The 26,993-nt window shown below is 39.3% G+C and overlaps 1 protein-coding gene across 5 annotated transcripts in view; it reads right to left on the bottom strand.

The window, feature by feature from the left end:
* The window catches only part of Atrnl1 (attractin like 1), a 522,384-nt gene that overhangs the window by 361,691 nt on the left and 133,700 nt on the right, over positions 1-26,993 (bottom strand). For 4 of the 5 annotated variants that reach the window (XM_006527049.3, XM_011247244.1, NM_181415.4 and 1 more), the window contains 3 exons: positions 19,929-20,023; positions 18,350-18,428; positions 16,035-16,192 (listed from right to left, as the gene is read on the bottom strand). In XM_006527049.3, coding sequence (XP_006527112.1) covers positions 16,035-16,192; positions 18,350-18,428; positions 19,929-20,023 — 332 coding nt within the window. Of the gene's footprint in view, positions 1-1,837; positions 1,878-13,438; positions 13,441-16,034; positions 16,193-18,349; positions 18,429-19,928; positions 20,024-26,993 lie in introns of those variants that run through there. The other variant, XM_006527051.3, reaches the window with a different exon arrangement.

Raw genomic sequence — 26,993 nt, 5'->3', positions numbered from 1 at the left:
TGGGGGAGTGGGTGGGGGAGGGTATGGGGGACTTTTGGGATAGCATTGGAAATGTAAATGAAATAAATATCCAATTTAAAAAAAAAAAAAAGAAGAAGAAAAGATCATCATCGTTGAGGTGACATCTTCTGGGAAGTGTTTTCTGAAAGCACAAAGAGGCTGTGTTCCAGAGATAGCCAAGGTTGTACTCCTGCTGCAGTGGGACTTCGTAATGTGTAAGGGTTACCCAGGTAGTTCTGGTTTTGAAGGCATGAAGAGGTCACGCAGAGCAGCTGAGGCTCGGCACTGTGAGAGGCCATGGAAGGCCACTGGTGAAGGTGCGGCCTCAGTTGCAATTGAGGGCCCAGGACTGAAGGGGTCATGCAGTGTTTTGGAGATGCCAGTACCATGAGATGACCACCAAGAACAGCAGCAGCAGTGGAGTACAGGCATCTGGAGCCTATAGGAAAACGCATGTGCTACAAAGGGCATGGCTGGAGAAGTGACCCAAGTCCTTGGAGGAGCCCAGAAGATTGTAAGTTGGTTCCCAGATATTGGATGGTTGGAGATTGATTTTTTTTTATTGTGACTGTGCCCTGATATTTTCCCTCTTGAAGGAAGAAACTATTTTAGTGGAGCCCACGGTTAAGAGACTTTTAATTGTAAAAAGACTTTGTATTTTAAAAGAGATGGTTATTTTAAAGAGATTGAAATTTTAAGACTATGTAAAGACTGTGGGACGTTTAAAGTTATTTAGGGGATGAATAAGAATGTAAGGGTTGAGACTTACTAGTGATGTGTTTGTGTGTCAAGTTGACAAGGGGTCAATTGTACTGGCTAATTTTGTGTCAACTTGACACAGCTGGAGTTATCACAGAGAAAGGAGCTTCAGTTGAGGAAATGCCTCCATGAGATCCAACTGTAAGGCATTTTCTCAATTAGTGATCAAGGGGGAAAGGCCCCTTGTGGGTGGGACCATCTCTGGGCTGGTAGTCTTGGGTTCTATAAGAGAGCAGGCTGAGCAAGCCAGGGGAAGCAAGCCAGTAAAGAACATCCCTCTATGGCCTCTGCATCTGACTTGTTTGAGTTCCACTCCTGACTTCCTCTGGTGATGAACAGCAATGTGGAAGAATAAGCTGAATAAACCCTTTCCTCCCCAAGTGCTTCTTGGTCATGAAGTTTGTGCAGGAATAGACACCCTGACTAAGACACCCTGACCTAGCCAGTTGTTTCCTTTCTTCTGGCAAGCCTCCCCAGCTCAGGCTGGTCTCAAACACTCTATGTCGTTGAGAAGCTGAGGATGTCCCTGTACTCCAAGCCACGCTGCCTCCACTTACTAAATCCTGAGATTAATGTCAAGCTAGCCTTGCTCAGATCTGAAACACCATTTCTTTACGTACAGAAGTATATGAGATTACTTTACCAGGATGACCGCTCAGCGGACCACGTTTAAGGAACAGAGAAACAATCAATAAGAATAAAATTCTAAACTTGTAGTTTGCTCAAAAGTATTTCCTCGGGATACAGAATATTTCTAATCTTAAAATCTATAAATATCTAATTATAAAGATTTCCATTGACTGGTGCCATAGCTATAACACAGCTCACAATAAATAATCAATATTTTCCATTGACTTTCTGTGGTCGTTCCAAAGAAAAATATTACATGTTTATACGCCTTACATTTAAATGTTTCAAAACACTGGCTAGTATAACTGAACCTTTAGTTTTCTTTACCCTGTAACAGCTTAATTCACATCACCAAGTGACAGTTCAAAGAACTACTATCCAAATCAAGGACGGGTTATGCTATGATTTTACAATCACCTCTGTTCTCTACTGAGTAATTGAAACAACAGCTCACCAAAAGAGCTCAGCTGGAAGCCAGTGAAAACTCACTCCACCCTAACACCTAAGTGTGTGTGCTGAGATCTCAAATAGAGTTTGACAGAGACTACATTTTATGAATTCATTACAATTGATGGTCTTCAATCATATGATCTGATTTAAAGACGTTGTATGAAGTGTACTTGGAAAGAGAATTTTCCGCAACATGATATTTACCCTAAAATGTCAGAAATTTTTAAAGAAGCAGCTCTTATTTATAAAGGACACGCTGATGTGTTTTTGCAAAATGTCAGCCCGCCATGCATAGTTAGGTTCTAATACGACACTGGAGATAAACAAACTGGAAACGCATGCAGGGATGTGCTGAAATTATCAGGGTCATCTGACAACCTGGAAGTGAACGAGGCTGATTCATGTCGCTGTTTGGATTATGGCGATTCAGAAGGCTGACAGAAAACAGTTTTATACAATGGAAGTCAGAGAACTAGCCAGACCTTGGAAAGAAACGGATTAGGTCTTGTGCAGGAAATCTGAAAACCTGATACGATATATTCCTATTTAATTTTAAAAATAAGTATAAAGGGTTCTTTTAAATTATTATGTGCTAAGGTCGACTACGATAGTCTACCCTAGGAGCATAGACTTCTTCCCAATAATTAGCATAGTGCTTATTGATTAAAATGTTGTGAATAACTGACGAAGCAGTATGTTTTTAAAATGCTAAAGTAGGAAGTGGATCATCTAACAAAGCCATTTGTCTGGGATACAGCATAAGAAAGAGCACCCCGACCACGCTGCACAAATGTTACACAGATTACTCTCATTCTAAGTATTCAAATGCTCTCGTAAAACTGATCATTTCGATCACACTTAGAGCTAAGAAATGGCTTACTGGGGCGCCCATGGCTTTCTCCTAGCTTAATGCACTTGGCTGCTTTCTTAGCCCCCACCATCGCTGTGGCATTCTTTATGCAGATGAGAAGCTTTTGAGGACATCTGTCTCCGCCTCATTCATACCCACGCTTGCATTTCTTCTGTGTTTCTCCATCACTTCTCGTTGGGATGCCAACCGTCTTAAAGTGCATATAGCGGTCTGCTAAGTTGGAACCCCTCCCCTCTCTTCCTCTCTGCTTCCCTCCATCCCTCTCTCCTAATGACATTTTGTCAGCTCCCCGAATTAGCAGCACTCTGTACCTCATCTGCCACAAACTGCCCCCTCCTGTCCCCTCTCGTCCCTTACATTATTTTCTCTTGGAGGCTTCCTTGTAAACTGGAATGTTCAGTCGGAAGCAGGCTCCAAAATGGCGGCGCTAGTGGCAATGTTCTAAATAAAAGGACTCTGAGCAGGTAAACGGAAGGGGACTGGGAAGGAACTGGGTAATCAGTGCTAAATTCAGCATACAAGGGAATCTCTTAGGCCAGTCTGCTACCTAGAAAACATCTCTGCTAAGACTGAGTCCTGATTACCTAACTCTCTCTTAGCCTGCTCCCAGGACAGCTGCTTAAGCCTGCCCCCAGGGCACCAATGCGGTCAGAGGGATCTAGTTTGGGCCAACAGGAACAGCCTCAAAGGACCCCACCTGGCTCACTGTCATCTAAAATGGAATGCACTTGCTTTGGAACCAGCTTTTGCTTCTCTCTCCCCACTCCCAACCCCCACTTTATCCTGCCCCCCAGAAACAGCCATGGCAGTTTGATCCCCAATAAACCGTTCTGTCTACCCAGGAGTGGTCTAGGCCCATGGAGTCCTCATTCACATGGCTCAGAGGATTTCCACAGAAACCTTTCTTAATCACGGTACCACATATAAAAATATATGTACGCATGCAAATTCTTATCTGTTTTCTTCTAGTAAGAAAACATGGAAATATTTTACACATGGTTAGTGTTCAACATCACTATTAATAAAATTCAACAAATAATTATACTAGTAGTTGAGTGGACTTTCATATGGAATCATTTTTCCTAACTTCATCTCCTGTACGGAATGAAACGGCACAGTTATTCTGTCTATCCATTCATCAAGTTCATATAATAATAAATTTACCTCGTGGCATATGAGTAACTGAAATGAATCATGTAAAATGCCTTAAATATTACCTGACACAGTGTGGCTGGTTATAAATTTGAATATATACTTCAACTGAATCAATTATTTTGAGATACGATTACAAAAAAATGAATAAGACCCAGATATTTACTGACATACTATTTAAAACAAAGAGCTATTTTTCAGCAATAGACAATGAAGTATTTAATCTAAAAAATTAGTATTAAGATGATACTATATAGAAATCAATAGTTAATATGATATGTAAAAACTATCAGGGCTCTTTAAGGTGAAAATATAAGAAAAGGGCGCACAGGATTACACACTGACTGAGGGGAATACATAGAAACTGTAAATTGTAGAGGGCAATTAGCAATTCTTTAAACACCATTGTAAAGAAATGGAAGAAATTTTCCCTAGACTTGTTTTATAAAAGTTGAAAATGTTCTTTGTAAGGAACTTCCTTTGGGAAACGGATTTTACATTGAGCCATCTTATCTAGAAGAGGCATTTGAGGTTTGTAAAGAATAGCATTAGATAAGGCACCAGATAATAGCAGCGTTTTAGATAAGGAGTCCAGAAGCCTTATTTCTAAAAGGTAGATAGTAAATATTTTCATTTTCTGAGTAATAATATCTGTTTTGGTTTGGAGAGTTCACTTTATCTGTTTAAATATTCCTTATGAGTTACTCATATTTATATCTCCAAATAGAAAATTTTAAGTAAGCACAGCTAACCTAATTTTAATTGAGAAAAATGAATCCTCACTGCTACTTTTTAATTTATAGCAGCTCAGATTTAAAGATTAAAGACCTGGAGTTTAATAGAAAAAGCATTTATAAAAGTAAAAGACAAAAAAAATCCTTAGCTCATAATAATTTATAGCACAGCCACTAACAACAATACTATGACTTCTATGCTTAGTGGAACAACTTGGAATTAGGAAGCGCGGGCATTTATCAGCACTCGATCACACACGTGAAACTAAATCCTGACGAAGTCCTACTGACCCAGAAGTGCATCACCCCACACATTCTGAAACAGTTCATGTGCTGCACTCACTTGTGATGAAATATCACAGTCGACAGGCTTAGGATTCAGGTCTTTTCCAAGCTTGTGGCGTAAAGTGTACCTGTTATCCAGGAAGGAATACCACCCATCTAGGATGGAAATTAGAACTAAAATGGAAAGGTTCTTAGCAGCACTCTCAGAAAAAAGAAAACCTAAGTTATGGCATCAGTTTTGCAGATTGACTTAATAGTGAATTACCGAACCTCATTTACTCAGAGCCAGGTAATGTAGAGCCAATCTGATTTAATTTAATTTAAACTATGATATGTAAATGCTGATCAGCAGCAGTATGGCTGGGGAATCAGAACAAAAGCTCAATGCACTCTTTCCGGTTTTGAGTTATTACAACTGTGGCTACAATAATTTTTTTCACTGTCAAGAATGGCTCATATATAAATTATAACTTATAAAAACAATGATGCCAAAAAAACTATTTCACTTAAGCCCATGAAAATCAAATCAATAGCGTGACTTCAAGCATTCTGAAAGAAAAATTCCGGTTTACTTACCAGATTATGTACAATCATCATAAAATATTGCTGTGTGACTAACCCTCACCTGGGGATTTTTTTTTTGGAGGAATGTTAATGGTATGATTTTGACACCATAAAGTGTTTTAAAAGACAATATAGAATTTTATTTAAAATTAGAATGATTACGTTAAGTTTTACCTAAGTAAATTCATAAAATATAACTGCAGAGGATCTCAATGACTAAAGTAAAATCTAAGTATGCAGAAACAGATAACTTCTGAAATCATCCACTCTTGTAGATATATTAAACATTTAATGAAAATAAAATAATGTGTTGATTTCCACAATAATTTATACCGATGTTAGAAAACATGATCCCATAAAATGTAAGGGACTAAGGTGGAGCCCAAGAAATATATCCTAGTCACAAAAATTTTTGATACAGTGCTTACAAAAACTTCTAAAGCCTAAAATAACTATTTCTCAATCTTCATAAACAAAAATAGGCAGCGAATTTTGGCAACACAAATGCTCACGGCACAAGACAAAGTTGGCCTTAAGAGTAAGTATCACAACTTTTACTAACAGTGAGACCCCTTGCCACAGGAACAGTGTTTAACGCATCATGCGCATGAGTATGTTTCATTGAGTAATAGATTATTTTTAAAATTTTTTATTAGATATTTTCTTCATTTACATTTCAAATGCTATCCCAAAAGTCCCCTATACCCTCCCCCACCCTGCTCCCCTACCCACTCACTCCCACTTCTTGGCCCTGGTGTTCCCCTGTACTGGGGCATATAAAGTTTGCTAGTAATAAATTATTAAAAGAAAATATGTAAAAGAGCAAAACACATAAATAAAAAAATATAATACAGCTGCGATAAAATATGCTTTACTGAAAAGAAGCTATTTTAATGAAAATTCAATAGTAAAACTAACATAATTTCAGTGGCTCTTTCCTATATAGCTCTTTCCTCGCTTGCCTTCCCTGATTGGTTTAATGACGATATGACAGCCAATAGCTAGGTAGAAAAGGGAAAGCATAACTTCCGGTCTGAGCAAGGATTTCTGGGAGGAGAATCTGAGGTGCTCAACAAGGAGGAGGTCAGAGGAGCCCAGAGTAAAATGCTAATCATGGCAGTGGTTTTGATTTGGTTAGACCCAGCCACTAGAAGGCACGGTATTCGGTAGTTTCAATTCCTTCTACCTTTTGTTTTGTTAAAACTTTCTACATGTGATCCGGTATCACCGAGCCTGTGAGTATGTGCCAACCAGCATCGCTGCCTTCCACTGCTTAAACAGTGGTTTATGCGGGGTTGTGGGTGAGTGGGAAAGGTAGACTACACTCTAGAGCACGCTGCTTAGCAAATGACTAGTGTGATGATTAGCATAGATTAACATAACTAGAGTCACACAGTCACAGAGCCTCAAGGACCAGTTGTCAAGATTGGGCAGACCTGTGTGCACACGTCTGGAATGATTGCCTAGAGAAAGTTAATTGTTTTGGATGGATCCAGCACTAGAAGGCACCATTCTCCATGCAAGGACCTTGCACGGAGGGAAAATGGGAAAAAACGAGCACAGAGAAGTAAGCAAACAGAGCAGCGAGCATGTTTGTTTCTCTCCACTCTTGACAGTGGACAGGCTCGAGTTGCGACCTCCATCCAGGACGAAACCTGGAACAGTAAAGCAAAGTTGCATTGTGTCAGGGCATTTTACCACAGACACAGAAATGAAACTGGGAGAGCTGTATACACACAAGGGTGTATCAAGAAAACAGCTGGGTAGGCCACTCTAGTGTTTATTAAATGGGCCTGAATTGACTCAGAAGTTTGGATAAAACCATTTTCTATAAGTCTAAAAATATGAATAGAGGGAGTTTCAACACCTAACCCTGACTGTATCTTATCCAGATCACCTTTTGGGGTGGAATCCTAGGACAAACGGTTTGCTAAAGAAAATTCAAATTCTTATTGTTGAAAAGAATAATATTCATGCTGTAATGCTATGTTCTCATATAAACGTTTAGATGACTCTCTGTATCTCTAATGGATCCAGATTTTGCTGGAGCACTCCAGTCATATCCAGTGATGAACTGTGGAGGTGTGGCCACTTGTATATCCTCCCTCCAGGCAGTGCATGGCTCCTCTGAGAATACCTTCCTCACGTTCCTGAGGGATAGATTTTTTTAAACGCAGGATTCTGAGTGACTGTTATTTTATTTTACCACAAATGTGACACTTGCTTCTGGGCTCCAAGGATCCTGAAACAAAATCTACATTAATTCACATTGACATTGCTTTATGGGAAATGCATTGTCTGATTGTCTGTCTGTCTGTCTGTCTGCCTTGCAGTGATTTCCTAACTTTATTCTCTTATTTCATTTTTTTTAAAATTTAATCACTCTGACCCTGAGCATGTCAATCAGTGGTTTTATAGTATTTTGAATACACAGAGCTCACATACTTGGCAAATCATTATTTCTCCACATTTTCTACCCAAAAGTATTTTTCCTATCATTCTGCAGCTCCAAGGAACTGAATATCATGACTCTTATTACAAACAGCAAGCATCAGCAACATGAGGTACACACCCCAATAACAAACACAGACACACAGCACGAAAGAACGGCGGATTCTATGGCAGCCTAAAGAGAAATGAAGTTTGTCCTTGAAAAATATTCCATGAATTATTTTCCATAACCAACAACGCATTCTAAAACATGAGAACATGTCTATTTTCACAGCAGTCATTACTGCAATCAAACACGGCTTTTAACACACAGAGGAAAAGGTATTCGTATGATTTTAATTTGATAAGTCTTTTATAATTTTATTTCTACAATGAGAACAAAGGCAATAAAAGTCGACCAGAACCTCTGCAATCCTGGCTAAAGGATAGTAGACCGAGTCTTTGTTAAATTTTTAATAAAATTTTGCGATAGTAAGTGTGATAAACTGTATTAATTTTCAGCAGATACCCCTGTACTCCTTGAAGCAGAACACTAACCCTGTTTATATTACGCTGGGCAATTTGATTTGCTTTGACCAACCTCGCTTAAATGGAAACTTTAAACGTTCTTGTATTGTCTCACATTCTGCTGTCAACACATCATTTCCCAAACCAAACAGGACCTCAGTCTCTGTCACAGACACCAAGTACATGGACCAGACTCACAGGCAAGCCTTGGTCTTTCCATAACCGTAGCTGGGCTGCAGTTGCTGATCAGGGAGCTGCCCCCTGACTGAATGAGCTCACAGCAGACCTGCAGATATACAAAGGTGATAGGAACGAAAATAACATGCAAAGAACAGCCAAAGAAAAGGCACAGCCTAGAGCTTCAAGGGGGATGACGCATTTCCAAAAAATGGAAAGAATTTAGCATGAATGCAGTGAAGGTCTCAAATGCACAGAGTGGGAAGCAAGGGTGACCACAGGGACAGGGAGGCCAATCAGGTCAACATGAGCACAGACCTAGGAGGAACTCTTGAATTATTGGTCAAGAAGGAAGTATGATGCAATCGGGTGTGTACATTGCATCAGAAGGGAGAGAATGGTGTCAGGAAAGAGAAGCAGCTGAAGCAGTGCTCAGGGCACAGGAAGCCATGTCAGTGCTCCAGGCCATCTTGTCAGAAGGAAGAAGGAATTCAAAGCAATCATGAGATATTTGAAAGAAGGAGACTGTGGTCACTGCAATCACTGTGTGTGCTGTCACCTAGCAAATAGACTCTGCAGGTTCTGCTGGATACTGGTTATGAATTGAGGCTTATTCCAGGGGTCACGGAGAAACACTGTGGTCCTCCAGCTAAGGTGGGACCTTCTGGGGGTCAGGTGATTGGGTGGAGTTTTGGCCAAAGTCCGACTCACATCCAGAGGGTCCCCAAACTCACCCTGTGGTTATTTTCCATTCCCAGAATGTGTACTTGGGATAGATATGTTGAGAAGTTGGCAGAATTTCACATTGGTCCTCTGACCTGTGGGAGCTATTTATGGTTGGAAAGGCTAAATGGAAGCCGTAGAGTTGCCTCTGCCAAGGAAAACAGTGCATCAGAAAGAGTATTGCATCTCTAGAGGAACTGCAGAAATTAGGTCACCTTTAAGGACTTGAAAAATGGGGCTGGAGAGATAATTCAGCAGTTAAGAGCACTGACTGGTCTTCTGAAGGTCCTGAGTTCAAATCCCAGCAACCACATAGTGGCTCACAACCGTCTGTAACAAGATCTGACTCTTCTGGAGTGTCTGAAGACAGCTACAGTGTACTTACATATAATAAATAAATAAATCTTTTTTGAAAAAAAAAAAGGACTCGGAAAATGCAGCGGTGGTGGTTCCCACATCTCCCTTCGACTCTCCTGTCTGGCCAATGTGGAAAACAGGTGGGTTGTAAAGGATGACAACTGACTACTGAAAACTCAGTCAGTTAATTTGCTGTACGGTGTCCTTCCTTAAGCAAACTAACACATCTCCTGGTATTGTTATCTAGCTACTAATCTAGCAAATGCCCTTTTCTTTGATGCCTTTCCAGGAGAAACAATATGCTTTCAGTTGGCGAAGCCAGCAGTATACCTTTACAATGCTACCCCCAAAAATATTAACTCTCCAGTCCTGTCCCTTGCACATAATATCACATTGGTTCGCTATATTAATGACGTTATGCTAACTGGACAAACAAGCAAAAGGTAGCAACCACTTTGAACTCATTGATAACTTGTGTGCATTAGAGGATAGGAAATAAATCCAACCAAAATTCAAGAGCCTTTGACCTCAGTGAAATTCTTGGGAGTCCAGTGGTAGGGTACATGCAGGGACATTCTTCTAAAGTGAAGGATAAGTTATTGGCACTTAGCCCCTCCCACCAACAAAAAAACCACAACACGGTGTCAGTGGCAGATAGGGACACTGTAACCTCTGACAGACCCTGCTATAGGTGAAGCACAGAAGAGACCTTCAGAGTTTTGAGCCTTAGAGGAAACTGGATGTTTGACAATGAGCCACCAAGTTACTATGGACCTGAGGTACCCATCTTGAGCTGAGTGCTAGCTAACCCACAAAGCCATCGAGCAGAACATGCACAGCAGGAATCCATAACAAGTGGAGGTGGTGTATGCGTGGTCAGACCAAAACAGTTCCTAAAGGCACACAAGATTTACAGGAAAAAGTTGTCCAAATGTCTATGGTTTCCACCCCAGTTACAATGCCATCTGATGCCAAGCATGCACCTAGCGCCTCGTGGGGTGTGCCCTATGACCAGATGATTGAGGAAGAGATGACTAGGGCCCAGTTTGCCGATGATTCTGTACGTTATACAGGCACTACCCAGACGTGAACGGCGGAAGAATCACAACCGCTGGGTTGGGACAACCCTGAAACACATGTCAAAGGGAAAGCTTCACCATGGGCAGAACGTGGGCAGTACACAAGGTCATACAGTCTGTTTGGGAGAAGAAACAGTCAGATGTGTGATTGTTCTCTGATTCATGAGCTGTAGCCAATGGACTGAGTGGATGGTCAGGAACTTGGAGATTTATGCTAGACAACACGGATATCCACTACCGAGGCTGACCTGGCCAGAGATCCTGCTGAGTGCCAGATCCTGCCAACAGCAGAAACCGACACTGATCCCGAGATACTGCACATTGCCCGGGTGGTCGGTTGACTGTATAGGACTGCTTCCTCCTTGGAAAGAACAACACTTTGTCCTTACTGGAGTAAATACTTGTTTTGGTTATAGATTTACCTTCCCTACACACAATACTTCACCAAAACCATCATCCACGGACTTACAGAATGCCTTATTCACCACCATGGTATTCCATATACTATTACTGCTGACCAAGGAACTCTCCTCACACTCAGAGAGTGTGACAGTGGGCCCGTGACCATGGCCTCCACTGGTAGGTTGTTCGATGCTCCCCACCATCCTGAAGCTGCTGGCCTGAGAAAGATGGAATTGCCTTTTTGAAGATACACTTACAGTGCCAATTAGGTGGCAGCTGCCTGGAAAGATGGGGTGTGGTTCACTAGAAGGCAGTATATGGTATGGTTTCTCCCATGACCAGGACTGAATTGTTCAGAAATCAAGGCATGGGAAAGGAATAGTCCTACTCACTATCCCTCCTACGGACCCACGAGAAACATATTTTTGCTTCATGATCTCATGACCTTAAGTTCTGGTGGTCTGGAAGCTTTGATTATAAAGGGAGTTGAACTCTCGCCATGAGAGTTAACAAACACTTAACTGGAAGCTCAGACTTTCCTTGGCCACTTTGAGCTTCTGATGCCCTAAGACAACAGGCTAAGAAAGGAAGGGCAGCATTAGGAGGGTGACTGTGCTGATCTGAATGGATCTCATGGGTTTATAGACCTGAATGATGCTTAATGAGCCCATAGATGCTTAGTCACCAGAGAGAGGCGCTATTTAAAAGGATTAGGAGATGTGGAAGAGGAAGTGCCTCACTGGGGGAGGGTGGGCTTTCAAGAGCCCATGCCAAGCCCAGAGGCTCTCTCTTGCTGCTGCCTACAGGTACAGATTAAAAACTCTCAGCTATTTCTCCAGCACCATGTCTGCTTGCTTGACCCTCTGAAACTATAAGCAAGTCCCAATGAAATGTTTTCTTTTATAAGAGTTGCAGTGGGCATGGTGTCTCTTCACAGCAATGCAGCAGTGACTAAGATAGTGATAGATCCAGATTAACAAAAGGAAATTGGATTGCTTCTACCCAGTCGAGGTCAGAAAGATCATGTGTGGATTGCAGGAAATCCTTTAGGATGTCTCTTGATGTTCTCAAGTTGTTGGAATAGCTGGACCATAGCTTGTAAGCCATTCTAATAAGTCCTCATTAGATGGAAAGATAGATAGATAGATAGATAGATAGATAGATAGATAGATAGATAGATAGGATAGATAATTAGATGATGGATGGATAAATGATATAGATGATAGATAATTTAGATGATACAGATGATAGATACATGATAGATATAGATCATAGATAGATGATAGATAGATAGATAGATAGATAGATATGATAATTAGATGATGGATGGGTAGATAAATGATATAGATGATAGATAATTAGATGATACAGATGATAGATACACGATAGATATAGATCATAGATAGATGATAGATAGATAGATAGATAGATAGACAGATTCCATAAGTTCTGTTCCATTGGATCCCCAACTAATAGAGCTTCAAGTAAATTGTCTGCACCTCCTATCTTTCACAAAAAAAAAAAAAGAAAAAGTTATTTCAAAGTAAAGAAGATGAGAATGGAAAAAAGAGGAAGAAGAGAAGGAGGAGGAGAAAGACAAAGAAGGTGGAGAAAAAAAACTGGCAACAACTAAAAACAACATACATGTTCGATAGTTGAGTATAAAATTATATGCTTAGTTTTACTGTAGTGAATCAGGAAAATATAAAGCTCTGATTTTATATATATATATATATATATATATATATATATATATATATCAATGATATAATATAATTTCTTAGTAATGAATCAAACAAGTTTTAGGTAAATATACAATCTGCAAAGCGCTATCAACACTAGATAAGAAAGCAGACAGGAGTCTCATTGGATGGTAAGGACAAGGGTTAGCCTGGGATACGGTTTTGAAGAGGACTGACCAGGACCGAGACGTCTGGTACCTGGGCCTTCTGTTCCTGGTGGTCATAGTGGGTGGAGATAAGTGAACTTCCATGAAGCTTCATAGGTAAGAATTCTGTACTTTACCATAAATGCTAAAGACATGAGTATACCGCGACGTGAGATGGTCCTGAAAGAGCCCTCAATAACATGAACTGAATGAAATTTCAGATTCTGCTGCACGACTGAGGACAGAAATGGAAGTGCTCTGTCATGGGAATATTTTACATTTAGAATGTTCCCCACACCCGTTTTCTCACAATTATTGAAAAGAAAACAATACTCTCTTTCCAGTCCCATGGCACCCCAGAGCTGTTTGTAACATTGAAGACAAAATTCAAAGTGGCAATGCTGAAAACATCTTTTAGAACTGGAGAAAAATTTCTTATGATTAATATGAAATATGGTAAAATTAGCCAAGATTAATTTCAGCATTTATCAAACTTACAAAATTCCCTTGAGTAAAGAACCTTTTTTATTTTTTTCCAAATTCTAAAATTAGAGCCAATGCAGCTAGTTTACCGACCTCCCGTTCTGTGTAACCTGCTTGCAGTTAAGGTTTCTGTTCTGGTATTTGTCTTTGTTTCTTTTTTTAGATTAACTTGGGAATTTTATTTGTTTAAATTAGGAAAGTATCTTGCATTTTCATAAAATAGTACAACAAAGTTAGAGCCTATGGTTTGTTTCTTCTCCACGTTCCTCCCGAGCTGTCATTGATCCTCTCCCTCTAACTTCCTCTATCTTGTAAATCTTAAAAAGACATCAACCCTCATACTTCGGAAATTCTTTAAAAACAACTAAATTACAATTCTGTATAACTAGTTCTCTTTTCAAGATAAAAATTATGAAATATAAAAATAAAAACCTTTACATCATTTGAAAAAACCCTCAATTTTACTATTTTAGGTATAATAATTGTATTATACTCCTTTAAATAAACATGTATATCTGCTTTAACATTTCTTGGGAACTAACATAATAACAAGTATAATAATAAAAGTTAGAGTACATATCATGACACATCCCAACTGGATTCCAATTCATACTACTTTGAAAGAGTGAAGTATTTGCATTCAGTACACAAACTCTGGTTTTACAACCAGAAGCCTACAAGTATATTCTCAAAAGAAAATCTAATTTAGAAAGTTAATTTCAAATAATTAAATATTCATGAACATTCTAAAGTATCTATGTAAGTGGCTTAAAAATAAACCATAATTAGATAACCAAAAATTGAAAAGCAGGAAATAATTAAAATACAACAATCATATCAATTTTAATTACAATGTTGTAAGCTACACAAATGAGCCCTTATTCTTATTGAAATTTGATTAAGCCAAGTGAAATCTGATCAGTACGTGTGTGTCAATCTTAAATTTATATTTGGTCAGTATCAAAATGTACATATGGATATTTTTAGAATTTCGGAATGAATCGTCTTGTATGTTAGTAACTATACATTGTAGAAATAAATCTCCTAAATTAGTTTAAATGAGTAAGTTTCCTGAGCAATAATTTCTAATGTCTTGAACAATGAATATTTACTCCACTTATGTGTCAAAATAAATTATAGATGAAAAAATTTATCATTACACACATGATTTTAGAAAGACCCAACTCTGCTCATAAAATACCAACACAGGAAGTAACATAAATAAAATACTCACACATGTCTAACCGTGATGCAAAGCTTTTAATTCCTTGTACCAAAGGTAAAGGAACAATTTAAATCTCTAAAAGAGTTTTAAACATAACACTCTAGAATAGGGTTAGTAAAAATGACTTGTTCAATTAAGTAATGTGACTTCAAGTTAGTCACGCCTATAGGGATAGATAAATAAGTCCAATGTCAAAAATTATTTCATCAAAGTACAAATTAATGACACCTCAAAAACATTCTTAAAGATTTCCTAGAAATAAAACGAAGTCTTCAGTAGCCTGCCAATAAGCACAATAAGGAAATGCAGGAGAAGCGGGACCGAGCTCAGGAATCCTCCGAGAAGCCTCCTCCAGGGGCCGGTGGGAACAAACACAAGGACAGAGCGCAGAGAGTGGGAGACCTGGAAGACCCAGGCCTACATGGGATGTGTTAGAACGAGAGGGCATAGGGACACCACGAAACCAGGGCTGTGGATGTACATGAGCAAGCACGTATGGATTCAGGGACGGGCGCTGCACTAAGAGGGACCCTGCAGAGGGACCGCGCAGAAGGACTGCACCGGTCCTCAGCGTGCACGCTACAGCTTCCAGTTCGGTGCTTTTAATGGGTTCCTGAGTGTGCCGAGGGCTAAATCTCTACTTCTTGTGCCGTCTCTTGGTCTCTTTTCCTTCATATCTTAGTATTTGTTTTATTATTATCCCTTAAAAGCCTATTTGATTCCTAGTAAGACAGAAATGGAGTGAATCTGAACCGGAGGAGAGGTGGGAGGAACTGAGAAGAGTCGAAGGAGGGGACACCATAATTAGAATATATCGTGTGAAAAAAATATGTTTTCAACATAAAAAAAGATGCAATTAATACATGCAGGGCATAAATGAGGAAACTAACTATGAGAGGTGGGGGTCCTAAAGATGTAACTGTCAAGTTAGTCCTACTTCTTAAAAAAAGATAAATTATATCCAGTGTGTACTAAAATGAAAAAAAAAAGATTACTGAAACACAAATTATTTCAAATAGAGCTATACGAAGGTATTCACCATCAATTTCTCAATCAGACAAACATCATCTCTGCTTCCAGTTTCCAGTTTCACCTCCTGAAAACCTTTAGCACTCTCTGATCAGTCCAACAATGTCTTTATGGAACCTCTCACCCTCATAGATAATCACAGGTGATGTCTTATGCAGGGCCTTGCCATACAGGGAAATGAATAGGCACGAGCCATCTCCAGGCAAATCCGCATTATTTCACCATGAAAACATTCAACATCACTAGAAATAAACGCTCGCATGCTTACCTGTATTTTAATAGGCCAGGAGAAGTTGCTGACATACACATAAAATGTGATATTAGGATTGCTTCTGAAGTTAAATTTTTCATAGGAAAAGCTGTCTCTGTATTCCTTTATATTTGTCTTAGAAACTATAGGAGTCTCTTCCCCAGATATGGTTCCACCTGAAATATGAATAAATTATAATAGATATTAGGAAACAGGGATCCTTATTAAACCAAACTATATAGTCTGACAAGTGGAAATCCCAAGACTATCATCCCCAAACTGCTCCACACCAGCTGATCTTCTCCCTGGAGACTCATGGACACCTCTGCATACTTTGCCATTTAGAAGGAAGACAGGTTTGCCAAAAATATGATGTAACATAGTATACAAATCACATTTCAAAATGCTGCCAGGCTTTGTCAGTTGGCACTGTTTTTGAGTCCTGATATTCTTTTGTAATACAATTTGACCCCAAAAGTATCCTCATTTCTGGTTTTCAACCTGAATGCTATGTCTCAGGACCACGCCAGCGCCAGGGCACTGAGAGCCTCGGGGAGTCCCCGTGGGTGGCTGCAGAAAGTGGGCCCTACTTGCCACTCTCTCTCCAGAGACTTTCCGCATATTGTTGACTCCAGTCTTAATCCAATTTTTAAAAAGATGAAAAAGAATCAACTCAATTGCTTTTCTACAAATTGAACCATTCCTATTTTTAAAAAATCTAGAAAGAGGCCGTAATTTAAAATACTACATGAATGTTCAATTAGTGAACATATTGGTCATTCCGTAAATGTTTACTGAAATTAGCCAAATGGAACAGGGCATTTCCAACTATTGTGGCTATACCTCTACCTTAATGAGCAGTAAAATAATTGGAATTAGCATCCCGGGGAACTAAACACGTTTCCCATGGATCTAATCCAAACCTAGCTCTCATACCATCTTGACATGCGGATTGTGTGAGCTCATCACTTAACAAATGTGTTGAAAAATGATCTTACAAATTGACAATTCAACACAATTTATCTTCCTCGTAGCTTGCTTTTCTTAAAAATTAATCATTAAATTTGTAAGCATTATTATGGAAGACATGTTCATAAAATCTATTTCATCTGAGCTCCGACATCCACCAAACAGAAGGAATGTATTTCTCAGATTGAAAATAAAACATATTCTGAGCTTCTGGGCTAATATCCACTTACCCAAGATACAACTCACAAAACATATGAAACTCAAGAAGAAGGAAGACCAAAGTGTGGATACTTCAGTCCTTCTTAGAAGGGAGAACAAAATACCCATGGAAGGAGTTACAGAGACAAAGTGTGAAGCAGTGACTGAATGAATGACCATCCAGAGACTGCCCCACCTGGGGAATCCATCCTATAAACAACCACCAAAACCAGACACGATTGTGGATGCCAAGAAGTGCTTGCTGACAGGAGCCTGATATAGCTGTCTCCTGAGAAGTTATGCCAGTGCCTGGCAAATACAGACGTGAATGCTCACAGCCATCCATTGGGCGGAACACAGGGTCCCCAATGAAGGAGCCAGAGAAAGTACCCAAGGAGCTGAAGGGGTTTGCAGCCTCATAGGATGAACAACAATATGAACCAGTACCCCCAGAGCTCCCTGGGACTAAACCACCAACCAAAGAAAACACACGGTGGGACTCATGGCTCTAGCTGCATATGTAGCAGAGGATGGCCTAGTCGGTCATCAGTGGGATGAGAGGCCCTTGGCCCTGTTGAAGGTTCTATGCCCCAGTATAGAGGACTGCCAGGGCCAGGAAGAAGGAGTGGGTGGGTTGGTGAGCAGGGGGAGGAGAGAGAAGGGATAGCGGGTTTTCAGATGGGAAACTAGGAAAGGGGATAACATTTCAAAAGTAAATAAAGAGAATATCTAATTTAAAAAAAAAAAAGAAAAGAAAAGGAAAGATAGTTTGTTACCTTTATCAGCAAGTACAGAACACTTTCATGTAAATAATGGGATTGTTAATTAAGTTTATATCTTTGATAATAAATTGAATAATTGAAATCTCAGTCTATTTAGAATCTAAAGAGCCAATTTATCTTAATTAAACTCACAGTATCCCCTAAGGTCAACACTTTAAATGCTTAAGTGTTATACATTAGTTGTTAGCCCTCTGATTTTAATTGAATAAAGAAGTTACAGTGTTAAGCTTTCAAGTTACTACTTATTTTATCAGTAAAGCTCCAAAATGATGAGAACCAATTATATATTTTTTAATTTATTTGAAAGAATAATAAATCAAAGCAGAACAACTTCCATACACAAACACTCGTACGAGAGGATGATGGCAAAAAAAATTTTTTTACCTGTTGAGCCAACTGACCACGTAATGTTGAGATTAAAGTTGTTGGAAGCATTAATCGAAATGTCCAAGTTTTTGTTTGACTGTCGAAAAAATAAAAATTAAGGTTAGAAAGGTAGAAGTGTGTTAAATGCATACTAGTCAACCCACTGGTGTGACTTCGCCCACTGAATATCTAGAACTGTGTATAATATAAATATCCAACTGGACAAACACAGACTGGGTGTGTGCGGTTTGATGAAAAGGAAGCTCCGATGAAGCCAAGGAGGGGCTCCTCGTCTCTCGCCTCCACCAACCTGGCCTTAGGTTTTATAGAATTTCTAAGAAGTTTTGAGGACACTGTACTTTTAAGAGTAGTCTGCTGTTATTATGAGTTCAAGATGTTTTCTTTCCATCTGCTTAATCTCTGTCTTTACCCAGAGGCCTGTCCCACCAACCTCTAGGAAGGTGTGGGCTCTGGGTCTGCAGTATGTTACAACGAGTACTTTTATGAGTGCAAAACATGGGAAATGATGTATGCATGGTAAGAGAGAGCACGGGCTCTTGATTTGAATTTTAATCTACTCTTCATATCCTGTGCTTAACTTTATTCTGGGTAGGGTGATTAGGAGACCAAGTATTAAAAGTTCACAACAAAATGGACAATCTCGGCGGAGAAGACCGTCTTGATGTTTTAGTTCGCCCTCTGCAAATTCAAAACTTAACCACTGAGGAAATGCAAAGTCGCAAAACTGAAGCCACAGGTGCACTCAGTGCCGCGCAGCAAGGAAAGCTGTGATAGCTGGTTAACCTACAGGGGAGCTCTCCACAGTCACGGCGCACTCTAGACACGGTTCATACGGACGTGCCAAACTGAGGTAATAACCGGTGAGTTAAGCCGATGTCTGCTGTAAACACGCTGGGAGTCTATAAATGCTGAGTCATCTCCTTGCTCATTTTTCCAGGTTAAGTCATCAGTCGTTTTAACTTTACAGATTGTCCCTGATTCTTTCTCAGTTAAAAAGGATTAGGCAAGAAAATCCACCCTGGACACAGTATCCCTGGAGATGCTTCTCATGCGAGATGAGCGCCAGGGAATATGCTTAGGTTGTTTGATGTTAAAAAAATGGACAAGACTTTTCTTAAACATATGCTTTTTTTTTTTAGCTTTACTGTTGGTGTGAATGTGTTTGCTATTCAGAAGCCTGCAGAACTGGACCAAGGTGAAGCTGGTGTGTGTGTCGCTCAGTCAGACCTGAGACTGAGAAACAAGTCCGTGGAACCAATGATACGCTTTAGTGCATGCGAACAGCAGTCTGGAAAGCACGCCTTGAATTCTTGTGTTTTTTACTTGAAAATAAGAAGTTCCTGAATGTTAAGTGTAAAACTGTGGATAATATAATTTAAACCAGGAGAGTAGAGATCAAAAATACTAGCTTGACAATCATCTAAGTTTTACAAAAGGAAAATTTAAGTGTTTTAGTAATTTCTACAGAATTCCCCCTATGTAATAGCCCTAAGGAGTGAAATCACAAGAAAAATTATGTAAAACGTGGATGCCTCGGTAGGAGGGGCATTCTGTGTAGGAGCCGGCGACTCCTTACCTGCTCTGGGTTGGCGATGAAGTTGATGGCAGTGTGGTGCCGGTCATCTTCCTGCAGCAAGCTGAAGGTAAACTGGTAGTCAATCAGAAGACTGTCTGTGGGGAGAAAGGAGAATCCTGACATAGACTGGGGAAAGATCTTTACAGAAAGCAAGAGTGGGGTGAAATTACACGGCGCGTGGTATTAAATGTATCACTAAATACTAGCAGCTCATTCAAGTGTAGGAAAATACAAATCTATGACGTCATTAAGCAACAAAAGATATGACACAATAAAAAACATGATACAATAAAAAGCATGATACAATGGGTTCAATTTAATACAAATTAAGCAAAAGTAATCATCAGGCTGCACAAACCGTTTCCCTAACAAACCGTACAGAAAGACGCAAAAGGCACAATGTTTCATTTAGCCAGGAAATGCTCTTTCTCCTTAGAACATCAGAAACCACGTTACTGTATCTTTAGGGGGACCCTGAATAAGTAAGTAAACTGCTATTTGAAGCACAGACCTTAATGCCAACCATTTAATATGCTCTAAATTTTTCAACTCAGTAGAGTGCAGAACAGAAAAAAAATACAATTTAACATAAGTTTTGAATTTACACAAGTGGATATAATTTGACAGCATCTCTTTATTTTGAATTACTGGACCATTCCTATGCATCAAGAAAAAGTTATAAAGAAATAAAAAGAAGTCAAACTTTCAACATAGGAATGCTAGTGTTGTAAAAGAAGAGATCGCAGCAAATTGAAAAGTGGTGTGCGTCAAATATATGACAGAAAAAGTATCCTGGTGGGAAAACCTAACTATTCATAGAAGGTATAATGTACAAAAGATCAATTCACAATATATACAATAACCAAGATCTTAAAATAATCTAAAGTCCCCTAACGGCAAGTATGATTTATTTAGGAGTATGTTACTAAGGAATAAAAATGAATGATATGCTGCTATCTCCTACATGTAGAGTATTATAGTAAATATTTAAGGTTGTCACAAGTGACCACATAGCTTATGATTTCCCTCATGTGATACAGTCACAGAGACAAATCCACATAGATACAAGAAAAGGAAGATGATATCTAAGATCACGGTAAGGGGAATCAGATACAACGATTAAAGAAGAGAAGCCGTATGTTGAGAGATGGACATAATATAACAGTAGAAAATGGGATAAATAACTTGGTGATTACCCAAAGTCTCCTGAGTTGCATGCTTTGACTATAACATCAAGGACAGCTCAAGTAGTTATTAACAACTATAGACATCCAGGCTGTTACGTACGTGTGCGCCCACATATGAGTGTCTGTACACCCACTCACATAAGTAAATTAATTACTCAAAAAAAATACTAATAGTTTTCTCAATTTGACACAAGCTAAGGTCACCTGGGAAAGGGAACATCAATTTTAAAAAAATGTCTCCTTCATACTGGACCATAGGGAAGTCTGTGAGGGGCATTCCTGTTTAACGACTAATTTGAGAGAGCCAGTCTATCATGGGCGTGCCCGCTCCTCAAGAGCTGGTCCTGAGCTGTATCATACAGCAAGCTGAACAAGCCATGGACCTAACAAGCAAATGAGCAGCATCCTTCCATGGTCTCTGCTTCAGTTCCTGCCTCTGGGCCCCTTCCCTCACTCCCCTTAGCCATGGACTACAAATGGAAGCTGAAATAAATCTTTGCCTTCCCCAAGTTGCTTCTGGTTTTGGTGTTTATTAAAGTAATAGAAACACTAATAGCCCAGGTGCCCATCACGCTTACATAAAATTTAAAAGGACAGGAGGCAAAGCCGCAAGTACTTATGGATACGGATACTAAGTAACATTTTCCAAATTCAAAAAAGATTATAATTTAAGGAATAAAATATCCTAAAAATACATGTTCACATTTATACAAGAACTCCAAAGTATGCAGAAGTATAGAAATGACACAGGACAGACGAGATGGCTCAGATATTACAGGCACTGGCCGCTTTTGCAGGGCCCTGGGTTCAGTTCCCAGCACCCACATGAAGGCCATGACTGTAACTGCAGCTCTAGGCGATCCCATGCCCTCCTCAGATACTGCATACAGGTGGGGCACAGACATACACACAGGAAAAAAACATGAAAACACATAAAGCTAAGAATTCTAAAGGAAATAGCCTATGAATAAAAGGCTTAACAGTGAATACATGAGAAACATAAAGTATAGTAATATAAGAAATATTAAAAATAAAAACATCATCTTGTTACGTCTACAGCCAGATTGTTTGCTAAATCTAATTTGAAAAGGAAAACAGAAAGAAAAATAGAAAAAAAAAAAACACATTTAGCATGCACATAGGAACAGCTGCAGCTTTCTTCCCTGGCTTTGTCTATTTTATTGGGATCACATCTAACCCTATTCATAAAATCAATTAAAAAAAAAACACTTTCAATTATTTTATCTAGCTAGGTTGACCTAATATCTGTTAGAAAGTAAATATATAGAAAAGTCCTTGACATTTAAATATTAATATTTCCATCGATAAACTTGATAGCCACTATTATTTCATACCATCTATCTGAAGATGTTTCTATGTTCTAACAACAATATCATCTATAAAAGCAACAAAAAGATGCTATGGTTACAATGTATGTGACTATATTTAAATTTATATTTCTAATAATTTTATCCTGGAAACGTTGGATTTTTAAATTTTTGTTTATTCTATTAGTAATTATATATGTATGTAGGTTGGATCTCTATTCTCATTCTTATTGTGGCTTCATCAGCCTTTGATCCCCACGCTGGGCTTATCTTACTGCCTGTGTCTCTCAGACAGGCAGGAAGAACCGAAGCGGAATGAACAGCATACCACCACGACAGGTTGGCCACGGTATGCGGAAACAGCTTTAAACTCAAGACTTTAAAAAAGGAGATAAGTTTTGAATGTATATCCATATTAAAAAGAAATAAGAGCTTGTGTCTCTAGTTGCATATGTAGCAGAGGATGGCCTCGTCAGCCATCAATGGGAGGAGAGGCCTTGGAAGATTATAGGCCCCAGTACAGGGGAATGTCAGGGCCAGGAAGTGGGAGTGGGTGGGATGGGTGGGTTGGGGAGCAGGGCAGGGGGAGGGTATAGGGGACTTTCAGAGAGGAAACTAGGAAAGGAGATAGCATTTGAAATGTATATGAAGAAAATATGTAATAAAAAAGACAAAAAGAAATAGATGTGTAAGTAGGAAAAGGAATTTGGGTTTACTATTTTTTTTTTATTTTTATGTTAATGTTCAAAGGAAAAAATGCCTAACAATAACATCTTAGAATGAAAAAAAAACCACATTTTTAATTACTTATTTTATCTGAGTACACTGTATATGAGTTCACAGTAGCTGTCTTCAGACACACCAGAAGAAGACATCAGATCTCATTACAGGTGGTTGTGAGCTAACATGTGCTTGCTGGGAATTGAACTGAGGACCTCTGGAAGAGGAGTCAGTGAACGTAATCCCTGAGCCATCCCTCCAACCCCTCAGAAAGAAAATTTCAAAGAATATCACATGCATGCTGAAAGGAGCCTGATATGGCTGTCTTCTAAAAGACCCTGCCAGAGCCTTACAAGACAGAGGCAAATGTTAGCAGCCAACCATCGGACTGAGCACAGGGTCCCTAATAGAGGAGTTAGAGAAGATACTGAGAGAGTAAGTAGAAGGGGTTTGCAACCCCACAAGAAGAACAATATCAACCAACCAGAGCCCCCAGAGCCCCCAGGGACTAAGCCATCAACAAAGGAGTATACATGGCTCCAGCTGCATATGTAGCAGAGGATGGCCTTGTCATGCGTAAGTGGAAGGAGAGGTCCTTGGTCCTATGAAGGCTCGATAGATGCCCCAGTGTAGGGGAATCAAGGGCAGGGACATCGGAGTGGGTGGATGGGTGGAGGAACACCCTCATAGAAGCAGGGGGAGGGAGGATGTGATAGGGTGTTTCTAAGTGGGAGGGAAACAGGGAAAGGGGATAACATTTGAAATGTAAATAAAAAAATATCCAATTAAAAAACAACAACAACAAAAAAGAATATCATGGCCATGTATTTTGTTGGATTAATCCAAACAAAACAATAGTCATCAAATTCCTTGTGCCTCAAAAACTAAAAAAAAAAAAAAAAAAAAACTTGAAAAGAAACAGATAAAGGAATCAGCAAACCGAAGTGAAATTACAACAGTCAACCGTCTCACAAACATCCGTAACGACTATTGAAACACATAGATTAATTTAACTCATCATTAATCACAAAATTGCCATATCGGAAAAGCTACACACCAATTCGTATTCCACCTGTTAGCAGTTGCCTTGCTGTGGAAGGGGGACAGGCAGCCTGAGAGAGGGTGTGTCCATCAGACAAAGAGTCATGGAGAGACACTGGTGTCACGAGACATAAATGGGATCAGGTGACATGGTGATTACTGATCACAAAAAAAAAAGTATAATTTGCCTACAAAAATTCAACTTCATAAAGAAGCTACAGCTTAGAGGTGCAGAAATTGCTCAGCACGGCTCGGGCTCCAGTATGCTTTCCAGAACAAAGGCGAGAACAAAGCCCAGACAGTCTCTAAGATCTTACAATAGGATATTCCCCTGTGATTCATATTTTAGATCAATATAATAATGATTAACAGCAATTTCCTTTGGGCAGGGTCATTAGTGATTTTATTTTGCCTTTTAATCTGTCTTCTTCTAGAATGATTCTGTATTACTTCTATTACTGGGATTAAAATTGGGGTATTTTTTAAGGGAATAATGTTCAGACAGAATCATTTTCTTGAACGCCAGTCTTCAGTCAGTTTTCGTATCACACACTTACATGATTAACAATTAAATTAACATCATTACAGTCACTTCCAAAAAATGACTCATCTCACTTTGAATTTGCATGTTTCTTAGATTGAGGCCGACAGAAGTAGAATTCCTACAGATGCAGCCTCCCATCCTAGTGTGACGTGGTGGAAGTGCACAGCGTAAGTTTCAAAATAAAGCAGACAGCGTTTGCACCACCCTCAGTCAGCACTGAACTAGAGTCCCTGAAAGAAAACAGTACGGGCTTCCACAAAGAGTGAAGATTTATATACAAAAAGTGGTGAGGAACACAAGCTACGTAGCTTGGAATAGTATCTAATGTCCGTGACGCATTTACCGCAAGTTTTACTTGACAAAAATCATATGACCTCCAAACACTTTGTTAAACAGCTTTAATCACGGAGTGTGCATACATAGCATACATCGCAACAGTGTGCGCCTATTCATTTATTTATTAATAATGTATGTGTGTGTGCTACCATCAGGCCTGCTATGAGACTCATACATGCCCGTGTGTGGAGACTCAAACCAAACAGGATGCTGTGCACTCAGAATCCCCCTTTATATGAAAAACAAAACCTAAGCATGTAAGGAGAAGAGTGTCAACCCTTGTAAAGTATCAGGCAAAAATAAGAAACGTGCTGGGTTGTGAGGGAGAAAAGTGTCAAGAGTAAAAGCCACAAACAAATGCGAAGTGTGTGTGTGTGTGTGTGTGTGTGTGTGTGTGTGTGCGTTCATAAATAGTGTTTCTCAGTCTAAGACCTACACACTAATTAGATAAGCTTAAAAGGGTTTTTGTTATTGTTTATTATTTTTAAAATTCATGTAACCAAAAAGTATATGTGCTTAAATAACTGACGATAAATTCAGTAATTTAATGTCAATGGGGACTGATAGCTTTCTCACATATTCTGATTGAGATCTTAAATTGCGATTGAGTTTACAGACAGCTAAGGTTATAAGAGGAGTCCGCTCCTGAGCTGCCTCTACTCGCATTGCCAACGCACTGCGCTCTGAGCGGTACAGAGCCGACTCTCAGCACAAATTATGACCTAATCTCAAAATTCAGAAAGTTCCCATATTCACTCCATTTCCTCTCAAAAGTTTCCTGGCTCTGAGGGGTGCTGACCATGGCAACACTGCCATCTAGTGTGTCAGGACAATTTCTCGGCATTCTAAAAGGAAGCCCCTGCCTACCAGGAGAAATTCTATGGTAAAATAGTCAGGGCTGTGGCTAATGAGCAACCGTGGTGATCAGATGGAATCTTTAGCCCAGAGCTTCTAGTGACCACCAGGAAAACAAAGGTGATGTTGGGGGCCAGCTTGGATAACTGTGGAAAACTCAAGGTTGCAAATGCATTTCAAATAATTAGCACAAAAAGAAAGAATGTAGATATCCCACTGATGCTCTTTAAATATTGATTACATTTTCTATTAAAAATACTTTAGATGTGTTGAGTTTTTTATTGAAATTCATTTACTATCACATATGACTCAAGTCTGATTTAAAAGAAAAGTTATCTTAGTTTTCAACATAAATGGCTCGAGTATTAAAGTATTTAAAATTTATAGTGTATGGAATATAAGCTACAAAATATGTTAATACTTGTAACTAGACACCATTTGGTATGTATAAAATCCGTACATAACAAAGTAAAAGAATAACCTCTAATTAAGAAAAACAGGCAACAAATATGTCCATATGAAATAAAAACTAAGAAACAGAAAGATTGAGGAAAGCCACTAACTGTACTTAAAATGTGCTGAACACAAATGATTGTATAATCTTAAAAGATACAGTAAAAGCCCACCACCTTAAAAGATGTTCATGATAAAACTATTTAAATCAAACAAAAGAACGCGTGCATTAGTAAAACAGTCAACAAAGGGAGAAGATAGCATTCGCCTTCCACACAAACTCTTTAGCAATGGGTAACCTAATCAACCATGAGAAAAGTTTGTTTTTATTCAAGTATTATAACCAAGAAAAGAAGGAGGCTTTGAAATGACAAACTGTGGAGCCAGCCTTGCTAACTAGAGTCAGCACACTGAGCATCCTGTGTGCTGAGAAGAGAAGAGCAGTTAGAACCACGCATCAGTGTGTGCTCCAGATGGAGGCGCACACGGCAATGTCTCTCTAATCGGAAGCCTCTGAACCAGGTTTCTCCACCAGGTTTGCACCTGATGATTCCTTCTTGCCAACAAGGAACAAAGTATCCAAGTCTCACAGACGGTTGAG

The sequence above is a fragment of the Mus musculus genome, chromosome 19, assembly GCF_000001635.26.
Source record: "Mus musculus strain C57BL/6J chromosome 19, GRCm38.p6 C57BL/6J".
Lineage (NCBI taxonomy): Eukaryota > Metazoa > Chordata > Mammalia > Rodentia > Muridae > Mus > Mus musculus.
Note: the sequence above shows the minus strand (reverse complement) of the source record. Positions and strands in the feature narration are given on the sequence as shown.